Source organism: Crinia signifera, chromosome 1, assembly GCF_055691185.1.
Source record: "Crinia signifera chromosome 1, ASM5569118v1, whole genome shotgun sequence".
In the NCBI taxonomy this organism is placed as follows: domain Eukaryota; kingdom Metazoa; phylum Chordata; class Amphibia; order Anura; family Myobatrachidae; genus Crinia; species Crinia signifera.
In genome coordinates this window covers 16,669,677-16,691,626 of record NC_139217.1, presented here as the reverse complement: position 1 = coordinate 16,691,626, position 21,950 = coordinate 16,669,677, and the positions used below count along the sequence as shown (strand labels likewise).

Here is a 21,950-nt window from a genome sequence, read left to right as displayed (position 1 = left end):
ACACACTTAAACACATATATACATAGCACACCTATGTTTGTTGACAGTCTGTACCGGCAAGTAAAAACTGTACCAAATGTACAATTTTTGGTACTCTTTACCTAGATGGGCGCCCGTCGCGGGCATCGCGGGTACATTTATGTCTGGCCGCGACGCGACCGACGCGATGCCCGCGATTTCCCATTGAAACCAATGTTAAACATGGAAATCGTGTCGGTCGCGTCGCGGCCAACTATAAATGTACCCGCGATGCCCTCGACGCGATGCTCCCGATTTCCCATAGGAATCAATGTTAAAACGCACGATGGACCCGATTTTACTGTTAAATGCCTCAATCCACCCGATTTGGCCATAGGAATCAATGTTAAATGGGCCACAGAGCCCATTAACCCTTAAATGTCCCCCCAAATTTTTAACGCCACCCCACGATCCACGCCAACCCGAAGCGTGGCGAGCGCAGCGAGCCCGCGAGGGGCGGCGGTATGCGTCCTCCGACCTTTTCATGCCCTACTATCCACTAGGGCGTGGTGTGAGAATATAATAGTGTGGCGAGCGCAGCGAGCCACCGAGCCCGAAGCGTGGCGAGCGCAGCGAGCCCCGCGAGGGGACGCGGATACCTTCACAGTTATGCGTGTCCCCTCGCGGGCTTCACAGGTGTCCGTGGCGAGGCGGACACCTGTGAAGCCCGCGAGGGGACGCGTCTACCTGTGAAGGTATCCGCGTCCCCTCGCGGGGCTCGCTGCGCTCGCCACGCTTCGGGCTCGGTGGCTCGCTGCGCACGCCACACTATTATATTCTCACACCACGCCCTAGTGGATAGTAGGGCATGAAAAGGTCGGAGGATGCGTACCGCCGCCCCTCGCGGGCTCGCTGCGCTCGCCACGCTTCGGGTTGGATGCACAAAATGATGGGAGGAGTCTGACATACCATAACCCATCACATCACACGTGTAGTCAGCAGACAGCACATACATGGCAGCATTGTGGAGGTACAGAGTGATGGGAGGAGTCTGATATACCATAACCCATCACATCACACGTGTAGTCAGCAGACAGCACATACATGGCAGCATTGTGGAGGCACAGAGTGATGGGAGGAGTCTGATATACCAACACCCATCACATCACACGTGTAGTAAGGATACAGCAAAAACATGGCAGCATTGTGGAGGCAAAGAGTGATGGGAGGAGTCTGATATACCATAACCCATCACATCACACGTGTAGTCAGCAGACAGCATATACATGGCAGCATTGTGGAGGTACAGAGTGATGGGAGGAGTCTGATATACCATAACCCATCACATCACACGTGTAGTCAACAGACAGCATATACATGGCAGCATTGTGGAGGCACAGAGTGATGGGAGGAGTCTAATATACCATAACCCATCACATCACACGTGTAGTCAGCAGACAGCATATACATGGCAACATTGTGGAGGCACAGAGTGATAGGAGGAGTCTAATATACCATAACCCATCACATCACACGTGTAGTCAGCAGACAGCATATATATGGCAGCATTGTGGAGGCACAGAGTGATGGGAGGAGTCTAATATACCATAACCCATCACATCACACGTGTAGTCAGCAGACAGCATATACATGGCAGCACTGTGGAGGCACAGAGTGATGGGAGGAGTCTGATATACCATAACCCATCACATCACATGTGTAGGCAGCAGACAGCACATACATGGCAGCATTGTGGAGGCACAGAGTGATGGGAGGAGTCTAATATACCATAACCCATCACATCACACGTGTAGTCAGCAGACAGCATATACATGGCAGCACTGTGGAGGCACAGAGTGATGGGAGGAGTCTGATATACCATAACCCATCACATCACATGTGTAGGCAGCAGACAGCACATACATGGCAGCATTGTGGAGGCACAGAGTGATGGGAGGAGTCTCAAATAACAGACAATTAAACAGACTTTTCAGACTCCTTGAATCACTGACTAAGATTAGAAAAGTCATCAGCCTGATGGCCAGCAACATGGAGTCGTGACCCCATGCTGAGAAGGTCGGACCCACTTTGGGGTCAGGACCCACAGTTTGAGAACCGCTGGTTTATACAGATGGAGCTGCTCTCATTAATACGGCTCCTGATGAGGCTATCGCCATCGCCATCCCGCGGTATGCGCCATGTGATGCATGCTCCCCCCATTCTCCCAGTAGCCCTGCAGCCCTGTCCCCGCTCCCTGCCTGTCTCCCCACTCATTGCCCGCTCTGTCCACTCCCTGAAGCAGAGATGGGCAGGGAAGCACCCTGACCCCTCTCCCTGCCACCCAGCTGAGTGGGATACGGGAGCAAGTGAGACTCGCGCATCCCCGCCATTTGCAGTCTGATGAGTGGCGCGCCATGTGTATGTGCACATATACTTATTATATGTATTATTTAGTACATGTTGTTTAATATGTGTTTGACCGAACATTCTAAGATACAAACAAAGTTTTTTTTTATTATTTGTTTCAGAATGTGTTATTCTCAATTTCAATCTTCACAGAGTACTAGCACAGTGTTATTTGACTTCAATATTGTGGTCATACAAAAATGCATTCACATACTGTAGATACAGATGGATCTGCTCTCATCTGAGTGGCTCCCAGCAAATGGCTTAGTGTGCCTTGGGGCAAATGAGGAGTGCATGTATGTAAGATGGCTGTGAGTCTATGTCCTGGCAAATGGCGTGCTCTGTCAAGTCACCTCAATGCACAAGCACACCTGACAGAGATGGCCCCATCTGTAATATGTTTACAATAGTTATCCTGTGCACTAATTTCACATGAGATATATAGGCGGTGTCCTATCTTGGCTCAGTATTCAGTATTTTATCGCAGTTTGTTTTGGACGGGATCCACCTGTGCAGATTAAAAGCTGCATTGTCAAAACGGCCGCTGGATTGTCAAATCCATGAACATAGTCAACAACATGCAAATGTTTTTGCCAATCTACCAACTTTTAAACTGTCAGAATATATTAGGACAATTTAAAAAAAATGGTCCCAACATTGGACAGTATTCAATGCTCCGGCATAGTTTTTTCCACCCCTCACTATGCCTCCTGCTCACCCTATTTAATGCATCAGCTGCTGGCTGCCCCTGATGGCGAGCATTGGCCAATGCGGCATATGAGGAGGTGGACTGAGTTGTTGTAGCCAGTCTTCAAATATTGCAGAGATGCAGAGAAATGCAAATTAGCCTAAAAAAAACTATTCCAAATCAGCAAACAGCTAAAGCTGTGTATATCTTCTCAAAGGCCAAATGAAGTAGTGAGGAAGAAGAGGTGAATCATGGGTAATAACTAAGGTGAATCATGGGTATAATAAATAGTGAGAACAAAATGCATCATGGGGGGGGGGGGGGGTTCCCACGAAAAATAGACTTGGAGTCACCATAAATCAAAGAAAATACTTTTTTTTTAATAAGTACGTAAGTTGAATTCACCTAGAAAAGATGCAGAGAACAAAATAAAGAAGCATTCCAAAATAAAGTGAGCTGTTTAAGCATTGAATACACAAACAGCAACGTACGCGAAAAAGCTCATAAAAAAACAAGGGTGAGCAATGGCGAGCACAAAGCAGCAAACAAGGCAAAGCTTGCTGTTCATTTTTGGAAAACCAGGAGCGTTGAATAGTGCAAGGACCATTATTTGGCGAAAGGAATGGCATTCTCGCCCAAAAAAACAGGAATCTTGCTGCCCATTGAATATCAATTTGACTTTATCTTGACAAAACGGACAATATTTCCACCCGTTTGAAATATTGTCTGGGACTGAATACCCCCATTAGGTTAACAGAAGGTTGAACATCCTTGTGCTAATAAAATGGATAGAGGCTGTTTTTTCTAATGACTATTGATGTGTGTTTTATGTTTCATTTTAGACAGTGAGATCTGCCATAGGTGTCCTGATGAAGAGTGGCCGGATGAGAGACAAGTAAGATGTGTTCCCAAAACATACAACTTTCTGTCATATGAGCAGGACATTGTGGTGCTAATATCTTCAGTGACAGCTTTATTTTTCTCTGCCATGACATTATTCATACTAGGGAACTTTATTTATTGCTTGGACACCCCAATTGTGAAAGCAAATAATCGTACTGTAAGCTTCATTCTCCTGGTCTCCATCTTGCTGAGCTTCCTCTCTGTGTTCTTGTTCCTCGGCCGGCCGTTGGATATAACCTGCAGGCTGAGGCAGACGTCATTTGGGATCTTCTTCTCCACAGCTGTCTCTTCTGTACTGGCCAAAACTGTTAATGTCTGCATTGCTTTCAAAGCCACCAAACCCGGCAGTACCTGGAGGAAGTGGGTCACACTCAAATTGTCTCATTATGTGGTCATTTTGTGCTCCTCTGTCCAAGCTCTGATCTGTGGTGTCTGGCTGTCTGTGTCTCATCCCTACCAGGAGTATGACCATCACACCTACCAGGGAATAATTATCATTCAGTGTAATGAAGGGTCAGTGATTGGGTTTTGCTGTATGTTGGGTTACATGGGGATCCTGGCTGCTGTAAGCTTTGTTCTGGCTTTCATGGTGAGGACATTACCGGACAGCTTTAATGAGGCCAAGTACATCACATTCAGCATGCTGGTGTTCTGCAGTGTGTGGATTACAATGATCCCGGCTTATCTGAGCACCAAGGGGAAAGATGCGGTGGCTGTGGAGATATTCGCCATACTGGCCTCATGTGCTGGAGTTCTGGGCTGTATATTTCTCCCAAAACTTTATATTCTGTTTATAAAACCAGAACTTAACTCCAGAAAAATCATTAATGTGAAAAACAATATATAAAGCCTCATGTAGAGCATTATTATACAATGCCTCAACCTTTTCCCCTGATGTCATACCCTTTTATCAATATGTATAGGTACCTCTACAGAGTTACACATCTAACCTATTACATTCTTACATTTAATGCTCTGTGTAAATCTAATACAATAGTGAAAATACAGTATTTAGACATAAACATTGGACCAGCCCTTGTTTCCTCTCCTGCATGGTGTGATTGTTTAGCAGGTATTTATATAGTTAATGAGGAAATACATTTATTACAACAACAAAAAATAAAGAATTATATGATCACCGGTCACAACTGATGTCTGAGTAAAAGCGAATGTGTCACAATGGAAATCACAAGATTATGGGTAAAATGTAATATGGTGAGACATTTATACATGCGTGCCTTTGTAAGCAGCCCCTGTGTGTTTTAACTAGCGTAATGAGATGCACCTTCAGCGTTCCCCTCAGACATGTAAAACCTATGCTGTTGCATGCTCCAATTGTCTGCCCAGCTTGAAGGGGATTCTGGCTACGGGACTTGGATGATATTTACATTATTCACACTGGCTTCATTGCATGTGAAAAGAGCAGTCTCCCAGGGGAGGTGGAAGTATCAGGGTAGAGGTGACAACATTAATCAGAATCTCATAAAGTTAGCTAAAACCTGGACAATGGGGAAGTTGTGTGAGTGCCTATGTCCCATAGCCAATACGGCCAATGAGCTCCTGGTTCGAATGATATTTGGTCCTTCTCTTATTATATTAGTGCAGTATGTGTTTCAGCTACTTAGTATTGAAGTACATTTATTTATATATGCAAAGTCTATCTAATTTATTTATGTCGCACGCAATCAATAAGAGAATGTCCAGATTTATAATCAATGAATATTATTTATAAGTGTAACCAGATGAAGCTGTATCATGGATAATAAATATAACAATACAGGAATTATACTTAATAACGATTATTTACTCCAGCATCCTTAAATAAAGCTAACCTCAGTGATATATATATGTGAATGTGAATACAGCGCGGGAGGGGGCGTGGCCATGGTGCAGCAGCCATTTTATAATAACTAATTGTCGGCCATCTTAGCCAGATCACATGTTGGTCTGCCGCATGGCATTCCGCCATCTTGGATTCCTCCACATGGCACACAAAAGAACCTTAACAATCTACAGACTCAAACAGCTGCCTGGCAATCACACATAAACTGCCTGTACATTTATATATTCTGCCCACAACATTTACTCCAAATTACCTCTAACCAGCATCATGCGATACTCACAATCCTGAATATAACTTGCACATTCATCAAACACACTATCCCTGCAGCATACACTATTTGAATATCATTAGGCTACAATGTACTTCTCTGTACAGAACACCTAACTGGCACTATACACTTCTAAGGACTAATCATACCATAATCACATCACATGCCATTACACACACACACAATCCGAGCATCATGCTAACAACACCTGTTACATATATGTTGGTTTATTCCGCCAGTTTATCTAGATATTCTCACTGGATATTACACAAAGCATTCACACTCTTTAATACAAAGAGTCCATTCATGCTCACGCATAGCCTTACACATGCTTTCAAATACATGCTTCCCTCTGAGCAAACACACTCTAAACCTGAATACAAAGAATCCATACAATATACTACAGAACTCCTTTGCAATCACACTAGGACACACAAGGGCCAGTCCAAACACCAATGTTAACCGTTTACCTACACAAAGGACACACTGCAGGCCGGGGCCTGAGCACATGTCTACAATTGATTCCAGGCCTCATTCTGCTTACATAGTAATAGCATCCACCATGTTCAAATCAGTTTAATCACTACAGCTTATCCTTTCAAATACCAATCTATATGTTTATCCATAATCTACCAACCGCTGCTATATGTAGCTATTGTGAAACACAATACAATCCATGATGATAGCACATGGCTGAGCACACAATCTTTCATGATACAGGGTTGTAAATCTCAATCTAACCAGTAAAACAATATCCTATCTTAACAGATCAAAATATTACTTTTGCTACTCATACTCCTAGAATACATCTTTCCTATATCTCACACGTAGCTCTCTGCATCATAATACTCCTAAACATCCAGTCCATTAATCATATCCTAGTCCTGGCGCACAATTCAGTTTGATGATACATATGTACTTATCACGTCCAAATCCATATGTAATGGAAGGAACCTCCCGGCGAGGCCAGACCCATCCTCCCTGCGTCTAGTTCGAACAGCAACTACCAGTGTGGTTTTCTCTTTCTTTCCAAGAGAACTCTCGGGGGAGGAGAGAATCCATTCATTCACCTGGTATCACTAGCCTATAGACACGCCCCTTTGTTTTCTGTATCCTGTATGGTTCACTGGTGTTTGGGAATGTTAATGACTTCATCTCTAATGCTGGTTTTCTTATGACTACTCTAATGTGAACTTATAATTTGTTATAACATGTGAGTGCAATATGATATAGAATTCTAATAACTGTCATCTGACAGCTATTATAATTCTACTCATTTAGAGACCAAACTTGGCATATATGGGATAAAATTATTTATCCCTGACTATATTAATGTCATGGGCATGGTTATAATTATAATTATGGAAATTATATGCTGGGAAAAATTAGACATTGACATTAGTATGCAAAGTGCTACATAAAGCTGTATGGAGATGCTAAGCACAGTGTTTTGGTATAGATGAACTTGCTCAGGAGCATTTATCTCTCCCCATTATATAAAGATATCACTTATAGCACAGTACAATAAAAGCGGTTTAGTACTCAAAATAAAAAAAAAAAAAGTATATAAATGCTAAGCACAGTGTTTTGGCATCCAGGAACTTAGGGAGGAGCTTTTATCTCTTTCCATTATAATTATAAATATATCACTTATAGCCACTGCCATCACAGCAGAGTACAATAAAAGCTGTTTGCGCTACTCAGTATGCAAAGTACTGTTCATAGTGGGTCTAAATTAACAGGTCCATTAAAGTATTTGGGAAAAATGTATCTCCTGTTCGATGGTAATAGGGACAACGACCCTTTCAAAACTGCAGCTACTTATTCAAAATCTACATAAAAAGTTGAAGTTGTGCGTGCCTGTGTGTGCATTTATGTCGCATTGCAGACACACTGTGGCATTCAAAGCCACCAAATTCAGCAACAAGGTACCTATGTACCTGGTGGTGTGCACCTCAAAGCCGTTTTTGGGAAATTTCATTTAGAAAACACCAAGGTTCAATTTGCCTAGATTGATGATCTGGAAAAAAGATGGAGGAGGAACAATTCCACATCAGCTTTCTTTGCTGTCATTGAGCATGAATGACACATTCTAACATTATGGTCAAGGCTTTAAACAAATAGTTATAATTGAGGATATACATATACTACACATCACACACGTACACATTGTACACACACAGTACACCACATACGCACACAATATATATGCAGTGCTACTCACACACTTTCACAATGGACAGATACACACAACAGAACACTCACACACATATTGCACACCATGGGCCTTATTCTAGTTTACTCTTAGAGGCAAATTCTTTTAAGATGGACAAAACCATGTGCACTGCAGGGGGCAGATGTAACAGATGCAGATAGAATTAGATTTGGGTGCATTATTTTGTTTCTGTGCAGGGAAAATACTGACTGCTTTACTTTAACACTGCAATATAGATCTCACTTTGAAGAAAAACCCCATCAAATCTAATTCTCTCTGCACATGTTACATCTGCCCCACCTGCAGTGCACATGGTTTTGTCCATCTAAGAAGGATTATGTCAGAAAGAGTGAACTAGAATAACCCCCCATATGCAGTACAACACAAACCCACATACACTACAACACACATCCAAAAACAATACAAAAACAAAAACTCACAGAACACATACACTTAAAAATTGCTCAGATACTGAAACAAACAGAACACACATTTAAACATTGCAAGGATACGCACAATACACTGCACACACACATATACGTAACGCAACTCACACACTTACACATTGGAGAGATATACACAGCACAACATACACACATAACACACCACACCACTCACAGTACAACACACATCCAAAAACACTACAACACACAGAACACACACACTTAAACACATATATACATAGCACACCTATGTTTGTTGACAGTCTGTACCGGCAAGTAAAAACTGTACCAAATGTACAATTTTTGGTACTCTTTACCTAGATGGGCGCCCGTCGCGGGCATCGCGGGTACATTTATGTCTGGCCGCGACGCGACCGACGCGATGCCCGCGATTTCCCATTGAAACCAATGTTAAACATGGAAATCGTGTCGGTCGCGTCGCGGCCAACTATAAATGTACCCGCGATGCCCTCGACGCGATGCTCCCGATTTCCCATAGGAATCAATGTTAAAACGCACGATGGACCCGATTTTACTGTTAAATGCCTCAATCCACCCGATTTGGCCATAGGAATCAATGTTAAATGGGCCACAGAGCCCATTAACCCTTAAATGTCCCCCCAAATTTTTAACGCCACCCCACGATCCACGCCAACCCGAAGCGTGGCGAGCGCAGCGAGCCCGCGAGGGGCGGCGGTATGCGTCCTCCGACCTTTTCATGCCCTACTATCCACTAGGGCGTGGTGTGAGAATATAATAGTGTGGCGAGCGCAGCGAGCCCGAAGCGTGGCGAGCGCAGCGAGCCCCGCGAGGGGACGCGGATACCTTCACAGTTATGCGTGTCCCCTCGCGGGCTTCACAGGTGTCCGTGGCGAGGCGGACACCTGTGAAGCCCGCGAGGGGACGCGTCTACCTCGCTGCGTCTACCTCGCTGCGCTCGCCACGCTTCGGGCTCGGTGGCTCGCTGCGCACGCCACACTATTATATTCTCACACCACGCCCTAGTGGATAGTAGGGCATGAAAAGGTCGGAGGATGCGTACCGCCGCCCCTCGCGGGCTCGCTGCGCTCGCCACGCTTCGGGTTGGATGCACAAAATGATGGGAGGAGTCTGACATACCATAACCCATCACATCACACGTGTAGTCAGCAGACAGCACATACATGGCAGCATTGTGGAGGTACAGAGTGATGGGAGGAGTCTGATATACCATAACCCATCACATCACACGTGTAGTCAGCAGACAGCACATACATGGCAGCATTGTGGAGGCACAGAGTGATGGGAGGAGTCTGATATACCAACACCCATCACATCACACGTGTAGTAAGGATACAGCAAAAACATGGCAGCATTGTGGAGGCAAAGAGTGATGGGAGGAGTCTGATATACCATAACCCATCACATCACACGTGTAGTCAGCAGACAGCATATACATGGCAGCATTGTGGAGGTACAGAGTGATGGGAGGAGTCTGATATACCATAACCCATCACATCACACGTGTAGTCAACAGACAGCATATACATGGCAGCATTGTGGAGGCACAGAGTGATGGGAGGAGTCTAATATACCATAACCCATCACATCACACGTGTAGTCAGCAGACAGCATATACATGGCAACATTGTGGAGGCACAGAGTGATAGGAGGAGTCTAATATACCATAACCCATCACATCACACGTGTAGTCAGCAGACAGCATATATATGGCAGCATTGTGGAGGCACAGAGTGATGGGAGGAGTCTAATATACCATAACCCATCACATCACACGTGTAGTCAGCAGACAGCATATACATGGCAGCACTGTGGAGGCACAGAGTGATGGGAGGAGTCTGATATACCATAACCCATCACATCACATGTGTAGGCAGCAGACAGCACATACATGGCAGCATTGTGGAGGCACAGAGTGATGGGAGGAGTCTAATATACCATAACCCATCACATCACACGTGTAGTCAGCAGACAGCATATACATGGCAGCACTGTGGAGGCACAGAGTGATGGGAGGAGTCTGATATACCATAACCCATCACATCACATGTGTAGGCAGCAGACAGCACATACATGGCAGCATTGTGGAGGCACAGAGTGATGGGAGGAGTCTCAAATAACAGACAATTAAACAGACTTTTCAGACTCCTTGAATCACTGACTAAGATTAGAAAAGTCATCAGCCTGATGGCCAGCAACATGGAGTCGTGACCCCATGCTGAGAAGGTCGGACCCACTTTGGGGTCAGGACCCACAGTTTGAGAACCGCTGGTTTATACAGATGGAGCTGCTCTCATTAATACGGCTCCTGATGAGGCTATCGCCATCGCCATCCCGCGGTATGCGCCATGTGATGCATGCTCCCCCCATTCTCCCAGTAGCCCTGCAGCCCTGTCCCCGCTCCCTGCCTGTCTCCCCACTCATTGCCCGCTCTGTCCACTCCCTGAAGCAGAGATGGGCAGGGAAGCACCCTGACCCCTCTCCCTGCCACCCAGCTGAGTGGGATACGGGAGCAAGTGAGACTCGCGCATCCCCGCCATTTGCAGTCTGATGAGTGGCGCGCCATGTGTATGTGCACATATACTTATTATATGTATTATTTAGTACATGTTGTTTAATATGTGTTTGACCGAACATTCTAAGATACAAACAAAGTTTTTTTTTATTATTTGTTTCAGAATGTGTTATTCTCAATTTCAATCTTCACAGAGTACTAGCACAGTGTTATTTGACTTCAATATTGTGGTCATACAAAAATGCATTCACATACTGTAGATACAGATGGATCTGCTCTCATCTGAGTGGCTCCCAGCAAATGGCTTAGTGTGCCTTGGGGCAAATGAGGAGTGCATGTATGTAAGATGGCTGTGAGTCTATGTCCTGGCAAATGGCGTGCTCTGTCAAGTCACCTCAATGCACAAGCACACCTGACAGAGATGGCCCCATCTGTAATATGTTTACAATAGTTATCCTGTGCACTAATTTCACATGAGATATATAGGCGGTGTCCTATCTTGGCTCAGTATTCAGTATTTTATCGCAGTTTGTTTTGGACGGGATCCACCTGTGCAGATTAAAAGCTGCATTGTCAAAACGGCCGCTGGATTGTCAAATCCATGAACATAGTCAACAACATGCAAATGTTTTTGCCAATCTACCAACTTTTAAACTGTCAGAATATATTAGGACAATTTAAAAAAAATGGTCCCAACATTGGACAGTATTCAATGCTCCGGCATAGTTTTTTCCACCCCTCACTATGCCTCCTGCTCACCCTATTTAATGCATCAGCTGCTGGCTGCCCCTGATGGCGAGCATTGGCCAATGCGGCATATGAGGAGGTGGACTGAGTTGTTGTAGCCAGTCTTCAAATATTGCAGAGATGCAGAGAAATGCAAATTAGCCTAAAAAAAACTATTCCAAATCAGCAAACAGCTAAAGCTGTGTATATCTTCTCAAAGGCCAAATGAAGTAGTGAGGAAGAAGAGGTGAATCATGGGTAATAACTAAGGTGAATCATGGGTATAATAAATAGTGAGAACAAAATGCATCATGGGGGGGGGGGGGTTCCCACGAAAAATAGACTTGGAGTCACCATAAATCAAAGAAAATACTTTTTTTTTAATAAGTACGTAAGTTGAATTCACCTAGAAAAGATGCAGAGAACAAAATAAAGAAGCATTCCAAAATAAAGTGAGCTGTTTAAGCATTGAATACACAAACAGCAACGTACGCGAAAAATCTCATAAAAAAACAAGGGTGAGCAATGGCGAGCACAAAGCAGCAAACAAGGCAAAGCTTGCTGTTCATTTTTGGAAAACCAGGAGCGTTGAATAGTGCAAGGACCATTATTTGGCGAAAGGAATGGCATTCTCGCCCAAAAAAACAGGAATCTTGCTGCCCATTGAATATCAATTTGACTTTATCTTGACAAAACGGACAATATTTCCACCCGTTTGAAATATTGTCTGGGACTGAATACCCCCATTAGGTTAACAGAAGGTTGAACATCCTTGTGCTAATAAAATGGATAGAGGCTGTTTTTTCTAATGACTATTGATGTGTGTTTTATGTTTCATTTTAGACAGTGAGATCTGCCATAGGTGTCCTGATGAAGAGTGGCCGGATGAGAGACAAGTAAGATGTGTTCCCAAAACATACAACTTTCTGTCATATGAGCAGGACATTGTGGTGCTAATATCTTCAGTGACAGCTTTATTTTTCTCTGCCATGACATTATTCATACTAGGGAACTTTATTTATTGCTTGGACACCCCAATTGTGAAAGCAAATAATCGTACTGTAAGCTTCATTCTCCTGGTCTCCATCTTGCTGAGCTTCCTCTCTGTGTTCTTGTTCCTCGGCCGGCCGTTGGATATAACCTGCAGGCTGAGGCAGACGTCATTTGGGATCTTCTTCTCCACAGCTGTCTCTTCTGTACTGGCCAAAACTGTTAATGTCTGCATTGCTTTTAAAGCCACCAAACCCGGCAGTACCTGGAGGAAGTGGGTCACACTCAAATTGTCTCATTATGTGGTCATTGTGTGCTCCTCTGTCCAAGCTCTGATCTGTGGTGTCTGGCTGTCTGTGTCTCCTCCCTACCAGGAGTATGACCATCACACCTACCAGGGAATAATTATCATTCAGTGTAATGAAGGGTCAGTGATTGGGTTTTGCTGTATGTTGGGTTACATGGGGATCCTGGCTGCTGTGAGCTTTGTTCTGGCTTTCATGGTGAGGACATTACCGGACAGCTTTAATGAGGCCAAGTACATCACATTCAGCATGCTGGTGTTCTGCAGTGTGTGGGTTGCAATGATCCCGGCTTATCTGAGCACCAAGGGGAAAGATGCGGTGGCTGTGGAGATATTCGCCATACTGACTTCATGTGCTGGAGTCCTGGGCTGTATATTTCTCCCAAAACTTTATATTCTGCTTATAAAACCAGAACTTAACTCCAGAAAAATCATTATTGTGAAAAACAATATGTAAAGCCTCATGTAGAGCATTATTATACAATGCCTCAACCTTTTCCCCTGATGTCATACCCTTTTATCAATATGTATAGGTACCTCTACAGAGTTACACATCTAACCTATTACATTCTTACATTTAATGCTCTTTGTAAATCTAATACAATAGTGAAAATACAGTATTTAGACATAAACATTGGACCAGCCCTTGTTTCCTCTCCTGCATGGTGTGATTGTTTAGCAGGTATTTATATAGTTAATGAGGAAATACATTTATTACAACAACAAAAAATAAAGAATTATATGATCACCGGTCACAACTGATGTCTGAGTAAAAGCGAATGTGTCACAATGGAAATCACAAGATTATGGGTAAAATGTAATATGGTGAGACATTTATACATGCGTGCCTTTGTAAGCAGCCCCTGTGTGTTTTAACTAGCGTAATGAGATGCACCTTCAGCGTTCCCCTCAGACATGTAAAACCTATGCTGTTGCATGCTCCAATTGTCTGCCCAGCTTGAAGGGGATTCTGGCTATGGGACTTGGATGATATTTACATTATTCACACTGGCTTCATTGCATGTGAAAAGAGCAGTCTCCCAGGGGAGGGGGAAGTATCAGGGTAGAGGTGACAACATTAATCAGAATCTCATAAAGTTAGCTAAAACCTGGACAATGGGGAAGTTGTGTGAGTGCCTATGTCCCATAGCCAATACGGCCAATGAGCTCCTGGTTCGAATGATATTTGGTCCTTCTCTTATTATATTAGTGCAGTATGTGTTTCAGCTACTTAGTATTGAAGTACATTTATTTATATATGCAAAGTCTATCTAATTTATTTATGTCGCACGCAATCAATAAGAGAATGTCCAGATTTATAATCAATGAATATTATTTATAAGTGTAACCAGATGAAGCTGTATCATGGATAATAAATATAACAATACAGGAATTATACTTAATAACGATTATTTACTCCAGCATCCTTAAATAAAGCTAACCTCAGTGATATATATATGTGAATGTGAATACAGCGCGGGAGGGGGCGTGGCCATGGTGCAGCAGCCATTTTATAATAACTAATTGTCGGCCATCTTAGCCAGATCACATGTTGGTCTGCCGCATGGCATTCCGCCATCTTGGATTCCTCCACATGGCACACAAAAGAACCTTAACAATCTACAGACTCAAACAGCTGCCTGGCAATCACACATAAACTGCCTGTACATTTATATATTCTGCCCACAACATTTACTCCAAATTACCTCTAACCAGCATCATGCGATACTCACAATCCTGAATATAACTTGCACATTCATCAAACACACTATCCCTGCAGCATACACTATTTGAATATCATTAGGCTACAATGTACTTCTCTGTACAGAACACCTAACTGGCACTATACACTTCTAAGGACTAATCATACCATAATCACATCACATGCCATTACACACACACACAATCCGAGCATCATGCTAACAACACCTGTTACATATATGTTGGTTTATTCCGCCAGTTTATCTAGATATTCTCACTGGATATTACACAAAGCATTCACACTCTTTAATACAAAGAGTCCATTCATGCTCACGCATAGCCTTACACATGCTTTCAAATACATGCTTCCCTCTGAGCAAACACACTCTAAACCTGAATACAAAGAATCCATACAATATACTACAGAACTCCTTTGCAATCACACTAGGACACACAAGGGCCAGTCCAAACACCAATGTTAACCGTTTACCTACACAAAGGACACACTGCAGGCCGGGGCCTGAGCACATGTCTACAATTGATTCCAGGCCTCATTCTGCTTACATAGTAATAGCATCCACCATGTTCAAATCAGTTTAATCACTACAGCTTATCCTTTCAAATACCAATCTATATGTTTATCCATAATCTACCAACCGCTGCTATATGTAGCTATTGTGAAACACAATACAATCCATGATGATAGCACATGGCTGAGCACACAATCTTTCATGATACAGGGTTGTAAATCTCAATCTAACCAGTAAAACAATATCCTATCTTAACAGATCAAAATATCACTTTTGCTACTCATACTCCTAGAATACATCTTTCCTATATCTCACACGTAGCTCTCTGCATCATAATACTCCTAAACATCCAGTCCATTAATCATATCCTAGTCCTGGCGCACAATTCAGTTTGATGATACATATGTACTTATCACGTCCAAATCCATATGTAATGGAAGGAACCTCCCGGCGAGGCCAGACCCATCCTCCCTGCGTCTAGTTCGAACAGCAACTACCAGTGTGGTTTTCTCTTTCTTTCCAAGAGAACTCTCGGGGGAGGAGAGAATCCATTCATTCACCTGGTATCACTAGCCTATAGACACGCCCCTTTGTTTTCTGTATCCTGTATGGTTCACTGGTGTTTGGGAATGTTAATGACTTCATCTCTAATGCTGGTTTTCTTATGACTACTCTAATGTGAACTTATAATTTGTTATAACATGTGAGTGCAATATGATATAGAATTCTAATAACTGTCATCTGACAGCTATTATAATTCTACTCATTTAGAGACCAAACTTGGCATATATGGGATAAAATTATTTATCCCTGACTATATTAATGTCATGGGCATGGTTATAATTATAATTATGGAAATTATATGCTGGGAAAAATTAGACATTGACATTAGTATGCAAAGTGCTACATAAAGCTGTATGGAGATGCTAAGCACAGTGTTTTGGTATAGATGAACTTGCTCAGGAGCATTTATCTCTCCCCATTATATAAAGATATCACTTATAGCACAGTACAATAAAAGCGGTTTAGTACTCAAAATAAAAAAAAAAAGTATATAAATGCTAAGCACAGTGTTTTGGCATCCAGGAACTTAGGGAGGAGCTTTTATCTCTTTCCATTATAATTATAAATATATCACTTATAGCCACTGCCATCACAGCAGAGTACAATAAAAGCTGTTTGCGCTACTCAGTATGCAAAGTACTGTTCATAGTGGGTCTAAATTAACAGGTCCATTAAAGTATTTGGGAAAAATGTATCTCCTGTTCGATGGTAATAGGGACAACGACCCTTTCAAAACTGCAGCTACTTATTCAAAATCTACATAAAAAGTTGAAGTTGTGCGTGCCTGTGTGTGCATTTATGTCGCATTGCAGACACACTGTGGCATTTAAAGCCACCAAATTCAGCAACAAGGTACCTATGTACCTGGTGGTGTGCACCTCAAAGCCGTTTTTGGGAAATTTCATTTAGAAAACACCAAGGTTCAATTTGCCTAGATTGATGATCTGGAAAAAAGATGGAGAGGAACAATTCCACATCTGCTTTCTTTGCTGTCATTGAGCATGAATGACACATTCTAACATTATGGTCAAGGCTTTAAACAAATAGTTATAATTGAGGATATACATATACTACACATCACACACGTACACATTGTACACACACAGTACACCACATACGCACACAATATATATGCAGTGCTACTCACACACTTTCACAATGGACAGATACACACAACAGAACACTCACACACATATTGCACACCATGGGCCTTATTCTAGTTTACTCTTAGAGGCAAATTCTTTTAAGATGGACAAAACCATGTGCACTGCAGGGGGCAGATGTAACAGATGCAGATAGAATTAGATTTGGGTGCATTATTTTGTTTCTGTGCAGGGAAAATACTGACTGCTTTACTTTAACACTGCAATATAGATCTCACTTTGAAGAAAAACCCCATCAAATCTAATTCTCTCTGCACATGTTACATCTGCCCCACCTGCAGTGCACATGGTTTTGTCCATCTAAGAAGGATTATGTCAGAAAGAGTGAACTAGAATAACCCCCCATATGCAGTACAACACAAACCCACATACACTACAACACACATCCAAAAACAATACAAAAACAAAAACTCACAGAACACATACACTTAAAAATTGCTCAGATACTGAAACACACAGAACACACATTTAAACATTGCAAGGATACGCACAATACACTGCACACACACATATACGTAACGCAACTCACACACTTACACATTGGAGAGATATACACAGCACAACATACACACATAACACACCACACCACTCACAGTACAACACACATCCAAAAACACTACAACACACAGAACACACACACTTAAACACATATATACATAGCACACCTATGTACATAGGACAGATACACACAACACACACATAACACACCTATAACAGTACAAAACACACACACATTCACTACAGACACCCAAAGACATTACAACATACGCACTTAAACATTGCACAGATACACAAACACACCACATACACACACTTAAACATAGCACAGATACACACAACACATATACCGTATAGATGTAGTGCACCTCACACTCTTGGACAGATACCCACAACACAACAAACACAACAACATACACTACAACACACAAACAAAAACAGTACAGCACACACAAAACACAAAACAAATTAATGCATCATAGCATGCCCTCCAACTGTTCCCAGATTTGCCGTTTGTTGACAGTCTGTACCGGCAAGTAAAAACTGTACCAAATGTACAATTTTTGGTACTCTTTACCTAGATGGGCGCCCGTCGCGGGCATCGCGGGTACATTTATGTCTGGCCGCGACGCGACCGACGCGATGCCCGCGATTTCCCATTGAAACCAATGTTAAACATGGAAATCGTGTCGGTCGCGTCGCGGCCGGCTATAAATGTACCCGCGATGCCCGCGACGCGATGCTCCCGATTTCCCATAGGAATCAATGTTAAAACGCACGATGGACCCGATTTTACTGTTAAATGCCTCAATCCACCCGATTTGGCCATAGGAATCAATGTTAAATGGGCCACAGAGCCCATCAACCCTTAAATGTCCCCCCAAATTTTTAACGCCACCCCACGATCCACGCCAACCCGAAGCGTGGCGAGCGCAGCGAGCCCGCGAGGGGCGGCGGTATGCGTCCTCCGACCTTTTCATGCCCTACTATCCACTAGGGCGTGGTGTGAGAATATAATAGTGTGGCGAGCGCAGCGAGCCACCGAGCCCGAAGCGTGGCGAGCGCAGCGAGCCCCGCGAGGGGACGCGGATACCTTCACAGTTATGCGCGTCCCCTCGCGGGCTTCACAGGTGTCCGTGGCGAGGCGGACACCTGTGAAGCCCGCGAGGGGACGCGTCTACCTGTGAAGGTATCCGCGTCCCCTCGCGGGGCTCGCTGCGCTCGCCACGCTTCGGGCTCGGTGGCTCGCTGCGCACGCCACACTATTATATTCTCACACCACGCCCTAGTGGATAGTAGGGCATGAAAAGGTCGGAGGATGCGTACCGCCGCCCCTCGCGGGCTCGCTGCGCTCGCCACGCTTCGGGTTGGCGTGGATCGTGGGGTGTGGTTAAAAATTTGGGGGGGACATTTAAGGGTTAATTTGGCCTATTTGCCCCCAAATCGGGTCCATTGAGGCATTTAACAGTGAAATCGCGGTCAATCAGCCGTTTTAACATTGTTCCCTATGGGAAAATCGCGGTAATCGCGGTCATCGCGGGCATCGCGGCCATCCCGATTTACCCGCGATGCCCGCGATGACCGCGATTTTTACCCCCGACGACCGCGATTTCAATCGCTGGCGCCCATCTAAGTAAAGAGTACCCAATTTTTCCCTTTTTTCCCCCATATCCGTCTATCCAGTGTGTCACTGCACTCCCCGGCCAGTGACACTGAGAAATCTTTATCCTGGCCAATGGAACCGTTGATAAATACAAACTGTGCTCACCCTGTTAGTAACTTGGATGTTATTTGCTGCACTGCTTTAAGGGTGTCCCCGACCCTTTTGGTTCATAGATAATGTTTGGACAATGGTGATGAGCACTGCCTGTATTTTTTTGAGTGTTAGAAGTGTAAGAAGTTTAAGAATAAGACTGAGATGAAGATTTGTCATGTTAAAGTTTACAAATTACTCAATAAATCGTGAAAAAAAATCTAAGTGTACATAGAAATACTGTACAATTAAGAAATTAAGCCCACAATAGGGACTTCCGGTTCCGGCTCTATGGAATAAGCGATGGAGCTCCCTAAGAGACCCTGTATTCACAGCATTACAAGGCAAAACCCTGCCTTCAAGCCCTCTCCTGCGATACCCTCCCACACTCCATGCAGCGCATGAAGAAATTTCTAACTCCGGCGTCTCCAGCTCAGCATACACAGCCCTCTCCTCAGCAGCAGGAGAAAAGACCCGCTGAAGCTAATATGGTGCCCGGCAATGAAATGCCACCTTCCTCCCCTGCATCTAAGAAAGCGGCAGCCAGCTGCAGACTCTCTGACCGACCTCAGGTACGCAGACCCCCTGAGCAGCCCCTAACTTACATAGACATGGTGGAGGCAATAATATCAACGGTGGGGCCACTCATATCCCAAGCAGTAACTGATATTACATCTCAGCTACAGCAGCTGACCCACAGAGTGATAGAAGCAGAACGCCATATTGGAGGAATATCACATGATGTGGCTATAATGTAAGGATATTCATATGCCTATCCCAAGCATGTGTAAATTGTTCTACTTTCTTAGCCTCTACCACCTCTGATGGGAGGCTATTCCACTTATCCACTACCCTTTCTGACATTTCCCCTGACCCTACCTCCATCCTATGAAAACCTCTGAGAGACGCCCTGGCATCGTCATTTTTAGGTGCTTAAACTATCTGCACAAAATTAGCTATCTGGTCTGTCTCCAGAAAAGTCAAACCTCTCATATGGGAAAACATCAGGTTCATTCTGATCAGGACTTTTCCGTGGAACTCACGAAAGCCAGGAAAGCTTTTTCCCCTATCTGTTCCAGACTAGTGCAAGAAAAGAAAAAGTTTGCCTTACTTTACCTGGCACGGCTGTGCATTTATTATGGCGATAATTTCTATGATTTCTCCATCTCCAAAGATGCTGAAGCCTTTCTTAAAGACCGTGACAAAGAAGACGCTCACGATATCTCTGACCCATGAATGCAATATGGATGTTTACCTTGGTCAATATTGATCATTTTATACTGTTTCTTGTTATGATTCTATCACCTTTGACGGTTAACAATTAATAAAACCTGTTCAAAGCTTTAGTTAGTGGTTTATGTGCAATATCTAACAAGGTATAAATGACACAGCTACTCGCTACCTATAGTCTTTTTTTTTTTTAAATTCAACAATCTTTATTTCATCTTTTTTCTTTTTTCCATATAAAAAGAAATTTACAAAAATCCCACAACATTACATATACATAGACATACAGTACATATAAACATACATAAATAACATACAGAGTTTCAGCATGTTGTCATTACCAAGTCACATTATTATGCCATTATTTTTTGGTCGCCGTGCTCTAAATTTCTTGCTCCCCTATTTCTCCCGTTGATGTTGTTCACTGATTATATTGCCTATATTCTATTTTTAGATATTGATTATTCATCTAGCATAGTTGTTAATTGCGATTTCCGGCACCTGTCCCATTTATCGTGAAATTTCTTACGTGAATTTCTAGAGTATAACATATATTTTTTGGGTTTCATCACCTCATTAACCAGAGCTCTCCATTTTGCAAGCACTGGGTGTTTGGTTGAAAACCACACCCTAGCTATTATCACTTTCGCCAATGTGAGTATGCTAATAACATATGGATATAGCATTGGTGAGCTATCTCCCCCTATTTCCAGCCCCAATAGGCAGGCTCTCGGGTTCAATTGGGCGATTGTAGGTGCTGTCAATCTGAGATCTTCCCATACCTGCTCCCAGAAGTGATACACCTTTGGGCAGTCCCACACCATATGTTGGAACCCTGCTTCTGGTGTAGCACATCTTGGGCATCTATCATCCATTTTCAGTCCAGCCCTATACATTCCCACTGGAGTACGATATATCCTATGCATTATATAGAAGTGAATTTGCTGATATCTCATAGAGGCGGTCGCATGTTTAATAGTTCCCAGTATATCTTCCCACTCCTCTACTGTCAATCGGCCCAAATCTGCTTCCCACTTTAGTTTCAATCTTTCCAGTGAGGGTTGGTACTGTGTGTTATTAATGATATTATATAGTCTAGATATCCGACCCGAATTGCCCAGCCTCTGGAGCATTATTTTCATTGGTGACGCAATAATTTCGATGGTGAGCCCGCCAAATTGGCTTTGGATTGCGTGACGTAGTTGTAAATATCTAAAAAAGTGTTCTTTCTGTATGCCATATTCAGTTTGCAACT

General features: G+C 43.3%; 2 protein-coding genes across 2 annotated transcripts; both read left to right on the top strand.

Moving 5' to 3' along the window:
• Positions 1 to 3,303: 3,303 nt before the first annotated feature.
• On the top strand, positions 3,304 to 4,802 carry LOC146006527 (vomeronasal type-2 receptor 26-like). Its single transcript, XM_083145408.1, has 2 exons — positions 3,304 to 3,307; positions 3,895 to 4,802. Exons 1-2 carry the CDS (start codon positions 3,304 to 3,306, stop codon positions 4,800 to 4,802), a joined length of 912 nt encoding a protein of 303 aa, XP_083001534.1.
• A 7,417-nt stretch (positions 4,803 to 12,219) lies between these two features.
• On the top strand, positions 12,220 to 13,716 carry LOC146005547 (vomeronasal type-2 receptor 26-like). The gene is made up of 2 exons (XM_083145149.1): positions 12,220 to 12,223; positions 12,809 to 13,716. Exons 1-2 carry the CDS (start codon positions 12,220 to 12,222, stop codon positions 13,714 to 13,716), a joined length of 912 nt encoding a protein of 303 aa, XP_083001275.1.
• The last annotated feature ends 8,234 nt before the right edge of the window (positions 13,717 to 21,950 follow it).